Consider the following 9,057-nt stretch of genomic DNA (forward strand, 5'->3'; position numbering starts at 1 on the left):
TTTTAAAAGATGTATTTATTTTAGAGAGAGAGTGGTGGGGAGGGCCAGAAGGAGAGGGAGAGAGAGAATCTCAAGCAGACTCCCCGCTGAGCGAGGAGCCGGATGCAAAACTGATCTCACAACCCTGAGATCATGACCTGAGCCAAAACCAAGAGTCGACACTTAACTGACTGAGCGACCCAGGTGCCCCTAATTTTATACAATAATTTTAAAGTTTGTTTTCTAAAGAGTGACTGTTTGGGGGGCTTGAGGGATCGGGGGCTGGGTCTCTGATCCCTGATACTGGTACCTGTACGTCATCTTTTGGGTTTTCAAGGACAGATTTTTCAGAGCCAGGCTCTTGGTGATCTCCTTCCCGAGTGTCCAGCCATGCCACTGCAGCACCTCGGCCACCTCAATGCCCCAGATGACCCTCTTCTTCACTTTGTCTTGCTTCTTTGAGAAGCACATGCGAGTGTCCGTCAAGCTGGCAGGCTGTCCAGTTGGCAGGGAAAAGGGGGAGAAGAAAGGACGCATTAGAGGGGTAAGATTCAAATACCCGGAGAACAGGCAAAAAGCTCCCATCCCCAGAAAGCAAGGAATTGACCCGACCCTTGGCCCCTGGGGGATGGTCTGGAGAGAGAAGATGAGGGGCAGTCAGATATTACCATTTCCCAGGCCACTGCAACGGTTTTCCAACGAGATTCTCCATGACCCTTCCCCTGCAGCCTTCCCTGGACCACTCCATTGGGCACTGAGCAGTCTCAGCTGGTCGGTTCTGTTCCTCAGTGCACCCAAAGGTACCAGTCCCCTCGAGGGCTGCCTTCTCCTTTCCTTCCTTCCCATCCTACCCTTTTGCTGCGGAAACCTCGCCTAGCTGGAGTGGTCTATCCCATGTACTTTTTGAGACCACAGGAATACTCTACCATTCCCTCTCTCGTCCCTCAACTGGCTGGTGGAGCAGGGGAAGGAGTCAATTTGCCTTCAAGAAATCCCCACCCCCCGCCATGATGTGGGGGCCACTCCAAGCACTGTTCCTGGCGATGTAGAGGCGCAGTGTGCCAAAGCTTCCCATCTATAAGGGAAAATCCTTCCCGAGCTGATCCCTAGTCCCATCTACCTGAGGAGGGAGGGGGATGGAGGGGGCAAAGCCAAGGTGAAGGGAAGATGAACAAGGTACCTCTTCCTACCACAGTCATTGCAATGAACATTCTCCTCACTGCCATGTTATTTTATCTCTGGCCAAGTATTGCTTCTATATTGTTACTTAACATAAAGATATATTCATCCACTGGGCAAATATTTGTTGACTACACATCACACGCCAGACATTGTGCTAGGCGCCAGGACTACAATAGTGAACAAGACAGACGCATCTCTTCTGTCTTGGAGCTTACACTCTCAGCTTAAATATTTACAGAGAGTGTCAGGTGGCCAATATAGTATTTTTCTTTCCTGGTTGACCCATGGAGGAAAGGTGACATGGGTGAGCCAGGGTAATTTATGGTAAATATCAGTTGGGACATCAGTCAGGGTCCAATCAGGAAAACAGAAGCCACCGTGGGTGTTCAAAACAAGGAATTTAATGCACAACCAGGGCACAGTGAAGTAACCCAGAAGCTAGCAACATCAAGAAGCTGCTACGCACTAGGTTAGGGGAGGTACTGGGGTTCTCACAGCCCCGAGGCCTGTCTGGTAGGGACTGGAGTCACGGGGAGATGCAGCTGCTGATGGGAATACTGTCACGAAAGTGGGGGTGGGGGAGAGAAATGCCCTGGCTCCTCCCTTCCTCCCCGCTTCCAATCTCCTCCCAGGTCAGCGCAGAGTGGGGAAGGGCCATGAGGGAACATGGGGCAAACAGGCCTGGAATGGCACAGATGGAGGGGTGAGGTGGCCCCCGGTCCTCAGGAGACACAAGAATGCACACACAACACAGACACACATGGCACCCCACACAGTCCTACCCCACAGTCACACTCCTTGACAACACCCCCCCCCCCGCCCCTGTGATGTCAGCCAAGAGCTGCAAAAAGTCAGCAACATCCACATCTTGGTCAAGCACAAGGGGTGAAGCCCAGAAGAACTTTCTGAGGCAAGAGAGAACCCTTGACTACTCTCTCAGCTCTGACTGGCACCTCCCCAGAGTTCTTCACATGCACCCCCATCCCCCACGGCCACTCTTGTCACTGCCCCCACTCCAGGTGGCTTGGTGCTCAGTGTACGCAGGGTCTAGGGTTGGGGTCTGGACAGGGGGAGTCAGGTCCTTCCAGATTCCTAAGCCCCCCCCGACCCCGGTCCTGCAGCGCTCCACCCCCCCCCCCGGACACGTGCTCACGCGGGCACTGGTGTTGCTGCTGCAGGCACTCAGCGCCACACTGCTGCCAGTGACAGTGGGGACGGCCACTGTGCTGGTGCTCAGGCAGGAGCCGGAGTTCATGGTGCAGTCCCCGCTGTCCCTCGTCTTCATCAGGGGGCTTGAGGCTGCCTGGATGAGCATCAGCCACCTGGAACACAAGTCCAAGGGGAGCACTCTGGCTGAGCCAGGAGTTCCTGCCAACGAGAAGCTAGGAAGAGACCAGAGGGGACACAGGAGGGACATCAAAGAGAGAGGCTCGTGGAGTAGACTGGCCTGGCTGTGGCCGTCGTTATCACAGGCGGGCCCAATTACCAGCTGTGGCACGGAGGTACGAGGTGGCACCATGAGCAAAGAGCCGGGATACAAGATCCAGCGCTTTGCCCGGGAGCCTAGAAACTCATCATTCAGGAGAGGGACTCAGGGATGAGGCCCACCCAGCCCTGCCTGCCATGGCCACCCTTGGCATTTCTCAGGAAGCCCCCAGTGACTGTCACTGAAGCACACATATTACTTTTATCTGGCTTTTGCTCTCTACTTGTTTCTTCGGAGTGTGTCTTGCCTCCTGTGAGAAGGAGGAGAAGGGGCAACGAAGAGGTAAGTGAGACTGGATGGTTCTTGGTCTTTCGGGTTTCCTCTATGGGTATGCGACCTGCAGTCCAGGCTTAAAGTAAGCATTCACTGAAATAATCACTCAATCCAAAGATAAGCGAGTCAACTTCTAGAGCAGAGGGATCCATGGAGAGACTGTAGCTGGAAATTATATGCAAATATATGCAAGGGTTATATGCAAATCATATGCAAAATGTCATATATATATGGCGAAATGCTTTTTTTCCAGGGAAAGTGTCCACAGCTTTCACCAAATACTCAAAAGGGTGTTTGGTCCTGCTCTAGGGAACACACGCGGGGCCTAAACTCCAAATCCCCTCTTCCTTTAGGAGACTTCCTTCAGCACACACACACCCAGGTGTGGCTACCATATTGGACAGCATCCATCTAACACCTTTTTGAACATATGTATATTTTTCAAACTACTCAGTGTCCTTCCCCACCTCTTTGAATAATAATCGCAAAAAATAGTAACAACTTTTACTGACATTTACTGAGAACTTATGTGCCAAGCAGTGTTGTAAGGCCTTCTCATGTATTTTATTATTTTTTAAGATTTTATTTTTAAGTAATCTCTACACCCAACGTGGGGCTCGAACTCACAAACCTGGGGTCAAGAGTCACATGTTCCACCAACTGAGCCAGCCAGGTGCCCCTTATGTATTTTAATCTTTACAACAATTTATGATGATATGTAAGCTGTCTTTTCTTTGGCCTAAAATTCTCTCTTTTCTGGGCACCTGGGTGGCTCAGTCGGTTAAGTGACTGTCGATATCAACTCAGGTCTTGATCTCAGGGTTGTGAGTTCAAGCCCCATGTTGGGACTCCATCCGGGCGTGGAACCCACTTAAAAAAAAATTGCCTCTTTTCAAGTTTGGGGTTCAGCTTTCAACTCCTTATTATAACATATTACATTTTTGTCAATGATTTTATGGTTATCCTTTAGAAATTTATACAATTTCATCAGACACTCCCATCCCCTCCCCACCACCATCCAAAGCAAAAGATTCTGTTGATTCAGTGTTTCCTAATTGGCAACACCTCCAAAACCTCTGGAGAATATCTTAGATTCACTCACTCACTCATTCATTCATTTATTCATTTGCTCACAAAGCATTTACTGAGTACCTGTTATATGTACAGTGCTAGGCAATGGACAAGACAGGCAAGGCCCCTACCTTCCATTATAAAGAGGATATTCAGAAGGAATCAAAGAAATGCCAGCTGGGGAGGCAGGGAAGAGAGTCCCATTACTTTTCAGCTATTGGATGGCTTTGAAGTCCTCCCTGACTCAGTAAAGTCTGTGACATCAGGGGATTCTATAGATAGCCAATACCCCAGAGCTCTGAAAAAGTCTCCAGTCAACACAGGTAGAAGAAATTAGAGACAGTGGAGAAATCTGGTCCAGATCAGGTCTTAGGGCTTAAGGAAGAGAGCGCTAGTCCCAGAGAGCTGCATCTGCTCAGGTTCACTGAGATAGGCAAGCTTCTCCATCTCCTGGAGCCTCAGTCACCTCACGAAATGAAGGTTATCTTATTCCACAAAGTTGATGTGAAGTTGGAATGAAATAGGGGATTTGAAAAAGCCCTAGAGGAACCAATGTTACTGTAATTAACAATCATAATTTCCATACTCGGTTGAGCTACTCTTCCAAAAGACACCCATCTGCAATCACTGTGAAGACACTGGGCAGTGTAGGTGTTGTTTTTAAATCCAATTTTCTAATCTTGAGGACTTTAAAAAATATATATCATCAGCTTCCTTTATTTGCCTCATTTCCAACGTAAACATTCCTAAGATGACCAGTGGGAAAAAAGTGGCGGGTCGTCGCGTAGTGTGGAGTGGAAAAGAAATTGGTAAAATGAAGTGATAAAAATACTTAAGGTCGTTCCTCCGTTCTCCAGGATATCCCCAGGCTGAACTCACCCTAGTCTCAGTCCCACGGGGCTCTCTAAGGGACATGGAGGGGACCCCCGGCCACAACTTCCCAAAGGAGGCGGTCTCCCGGGACAGATACCTTCGGTGGCCACTCGCGCTGTTCCCCTGGTCCTGGGACCAACCCTCACAACTCACTCTGCCGCCATGTTGTCGTCTCCATAGAGACAGGACGCTCAGGCCACGGCGTCTCCCGGTATCCCAGGACAACGACGGCATCCCGAAAGAGTCATGCTCAGGGAAGGCGAAAGCACCGCCCAATTTTAATGCTTACCCTTTTTTTATTCTCTGATTTTCCCGACTGGTAGCCACTCAGCTTCTAGCAGCCGCAACATGCAATGTATAGTCTCCTAGTTGTCGTGACGTCCTCGCAGTCCTTATTTTAGTAGACGACCAAATTCATAGGCGGTTACTCCACGGGCTCGTTACCGGAGTGGGAGCCGTTCCAGTTCTTTCCGGCCGCGCGATGGTGACGTAGGGTCAGAATCTCAACCGGAACTTCAGTCTGTGATCGCGATTGTTAACTTGAAAGCGCCCCGTAGTTATTTTTCATTTGCATATTGCTTTACGACTGGAGTCCTCCTCCCTGGCACCAAGCTAACTCTATTCTAGGCATCTGGAGGTTAATGTATGACGAAGGCACTGGTATGCTAATGTGGATTCTTGGAAGCGCATTTGTTGATTTGTCCGCATTTGCTTTGTGGAAAAGGTCTGTAAAATAACAAAAACTCAAGGGAGTAAACTTTAATCTAATTGGCTTTTTTTTAATGGATTTTTGAATTGGGCAACATCCCATCTACCAAGTAGAGGGGAGCTCCAGGGAGTTACGCAAAATGGAAGGTTTTTATAGACAGGAGGGTGGGACAAGATGTTATTAGCAAAGGAAAAGGAAGGATTATTTCAGGCAAGATGGCCTTCCCTTATGGGGAAGGGCAGGGGCTCTTATTACAGATTATTTATCTTCTTTTGGGGGTTGGAGAGACCACCTGTGACAGATGACCTCATTGGTGCTGACCAGAAAATTCCTGTCTGACCCGTTAAGACTACATTTCTGGGGGAGGTTGAAACTTGGTCTAAGTGACACCATTGTGGGCGTGTGATTTTCTTTGTAACAGCTCTAATTTGGTGAAGACTCCTTAGGTGGGTGAAGCTGAAAGCCTCAAAGTTCATTCTGAGCAATTAAAGATGTTTCACTACCCAGGACAGTGATGGGGGGTGGTGTTACAGGGAGAGACCTTAGTGAGTCTAGGGGTAAACCCAGAAAATAAACTCTCATTTTGGGAAAGTTGGCATTTACTTGTGAAAGTAAACAATGGATGGACTAAGATGACAAAGTGGCCTGAGTTGGCCTGGGAAATCACATGGCCAGAGGCCGGCTGAACTGGAGAGAAGGGGCAGGCCAGGGGGCCCGTGAAGTTATGCCAGCACCATTAGGTCTGGAATTTTCTTGGAATCAAGGAACATGGAACTCAGTGAGCTTTTCACCGGTTTTAATGTTATTCTCAGAATCTGAAACCTGCACTTTGGACATGACAATGTCTATGCTGTTTGTAGTTTCTATAATGATTTCCTTTTTGTTTTCCTCTAAGCTCTTTTTGAAATGGTCAACCTGACTCAGCTGGACCTTAAGGACAGGGAAAGGGGCCTGTTTTTCCATTCTTAGGCTGAAAAGAAATAGGAGCAGTGACTCTGCCGACAGGGCTTGGTGGTGGTCTCAGGAATCCCAGCAAGAACACCCCAAGGAGGTGGGAAAGCTCATGCTAGGAGCCATGTGTCCTTGTGCCTCTTCACCGAAGGAGTGTCCCTCCACAGCTCTGGTGTGCCCAAACCTTGGTGGATTCATTGTCCTCACCCTGTGTGCTCCACTTCAGTGGGGTTCTGGCTTCCTCCTGAGAATTCTGCTGGAGAGCTCTGAACTTGACTGACACAGTGGACTCCCAGAAAGAGGTCCAAGCCGGACTTTGCTCCAAGAGGCAAACAACATGAAAGGGGTGTGGCAAAGGGTTGAGTCTCAGGAGGAGAGAGGAAGCTGAGTTTGCTTTGGAAGTCCCCCTTTCCAGGAGGCCAGAACCCATGGGAAAAAAATGGGTGCTAGGTCCTAGTGACTGTATCTTCCATGGACCCAAGAAAGACAACAGGGTGGGTGCTGTTTGGTTCAAGGCTGTGAACAAGGGTGGGTGATGATTCAGGAAATTGATGAGGACCGGGATGTGGGAGAAAAGGAGGAAGGAGGATGGGTAGTAGGCAGACTTGAATCCTTTTGTCTGGAAACCTTGGCTGGAGGTAATAAAGATAAAACACACACTCAGTAATTTTGGCTTCAGCACACTCAAAAATATCTTTTCTAAATCCTCCCTCTCTTCCCCCACCAAATAGAATAGAGGAGATTCTGGGCTGGGAAATCAGACCTGAGATTAATCCTGACTGTCACTTATTGACTGTGTGACCTTGAACAAGTCACATGACCTCTCTGAGTCTCAGTTTCCTCAACTGTTATATGGGGATAATTATCAAAAGACTCGTGTAGCAGGACGCATGGGTGGCTCAGTCGGTTAAGCATCTGCCTTTGGCTCAGGTCATGGTCTTAGGGTCCTGGGATGGAGTCCCAGGTTGGTCTCCCTGCTCAGCATGGAGTCTGCTTCTCCCTCTCCCTCTGCCCTTCCCCCTCCTCCTGCTCATGCTCTCTCTCTCAAATAAATAAATAAAATCTTAAAAAAAAAAATGGGACGCCTGGGGGGCTCAGTCAGTTAAGCATCTGCCTTCGGCTCAGGTCATGATCCCAGGGTCCTGGGATCAAGTCCCGCATGAGTCTCCTTGATCAGCGGGGAGCCTGCCTCTCCCTCTGCCTGCCACTCTCCCTGCTTGTGCACGCTCTCTCTCTGACAAATAAATAAATAAAATATTTTTTAAAAATCTTTTAAAAAAGGCTGGTGTATGGGCGCCTGGGTGGCTCAGTCGTTAAGCGTCTGCCTTCGGCTCAGGTCATGATCCTGGAGTCCCTGGATCGAGTCCCGCATCGGGCTCCCTGCTCAGCAGGGAGTCTGCTTCTCCCTCTGACCCTCCCCCCTCTCATGTGCTCTCTCTCATTCTCTCTCTCTCAAATAAATAAATAAAATCTTTAAAAAAAAAAAAAGGCTGGTGTAGCGACAGAGTGATCAGGCATGTGAAAAGTATTTTAGGCATGATAGACAATCAATAAAGTTAGACGCATGTGCATGCACAGAAGATGGTCACTCACCAAATGGGAGGTCCCTATAATTAAGCCACTCGGTTTTCTGTGCACCCTCCCTTCCTACCACTTCCTAGCCTCTCTGCTCCACACTAGAGAGGCAGGAAGTTTTTCTTCTCTCCACATCCCCCTCTTTTGTTTCTACAAGAAGGAGCCTGCCTTGGTGCTCTGGGATGGAGAAAGACAAAAGGAGGTACCAGAGTGATTTTCTGTCCAGTTGGCAAGTCAACCCAACTCCAGAACCTGCCAAGTCCCCTCCCATCTTCCTTCCCTGCAACTCTGACTCCATTTCCAGTGTTGGTTCTGAAATCAGGTCTGCATCCAAGATGTACTTAACCTAGGGGAGGGAGATGAGGAGGTGAGTCCTCCCACAGAAATTTCTGACCTCTGAAATTAGTGAGAGCCCAACCTGAAGGGTGAAGAGTGAGAGAAAGCTGCAGCTAAGAGGGCCACTGGGTGATTTGGGGGCTGGATCTAAGAGCAGGCATGGAGCACTCTCTGCATTAGAGTGCCATGGTCCTCTGAAGCTGCTGGGGGTGGGGAGCATGTGTCAAGAAGTTGATGGAGCCTCCAGCCTGAAAAGGCTGCCAAGGCACAAAACTGGCAGAGGCTGGAGGGAAACTGTCATATCACAAGATAATTCAAATGAAAGAGTTCCATGCTACCTAGGAGGCCCCCTCCCCACACAGGGTTTCCTACACTTTTGTGCCAACCTATACTCCCTAGATAATTTGATCCCTCCATTCATTGTCCCCACAAAAGGGTAGATAGACATGCAAGCCAACATTAGGTGGATGGAGGGAAAATGACATGAGGCTTAATCCCAGGAGACTTGAGTTCAAGTTCAGGTTCTACCATCTGAGAGCTGGGTGATTTCAGGCAAATTATTAAACATTCCAGAGGCTGACTTTTCTCATCTGTAAAATGGGGGCAAACAAGGATAGTATTC

At 49.0% G+C, this 9,057-nt stretch overlaps 1 protein-coding gene across 1 annotated transcript in view; it reads right to left on the reverse strand.

Annotated features, from left to right (window-relative positions):
• Positions 1-5,042, reverse strand: part of CFAP65 (cilia and flagella associated protein 65) — a 33,953-nt gene extending 28,911 nt beyond the window's left edge. The window contains 5 exon segments of the mRNA XM_064585841.1: positions 290-474; positions 2,315-2,514; positions 2,840-2,885; positions 2,887-2,984; positions 5,018-5,042. Coding sequence (XP_064441911.1) covers positions 290-474; positions 2,315-2,514; positions 2,840-2,885; positions 2,887-2,984; positions 5,018-5,042 — 554 coding nt within the window.
• Between the last annotated feature and the right edge of the window lie 4,015 nt (positions 5,043-9,057).

The sequence above is a fragment of the Mirounga angustirostris genome, unplaced genomic scaffold, assembly GCF_029215605.1.
Source record: "Mirounga angustirostris isolate CCGP_5_RB_7025 unplaced genomic scaffold, mMirAng1.0.hap1 SCAF_3, whole genome shotgun sequence".
Lineage (NCBI taxonomy): Eukaryota > Metazoa > Chordata > Mammalia > Carnivora > Phocidae > Mirounga > Mirounga angustirostris.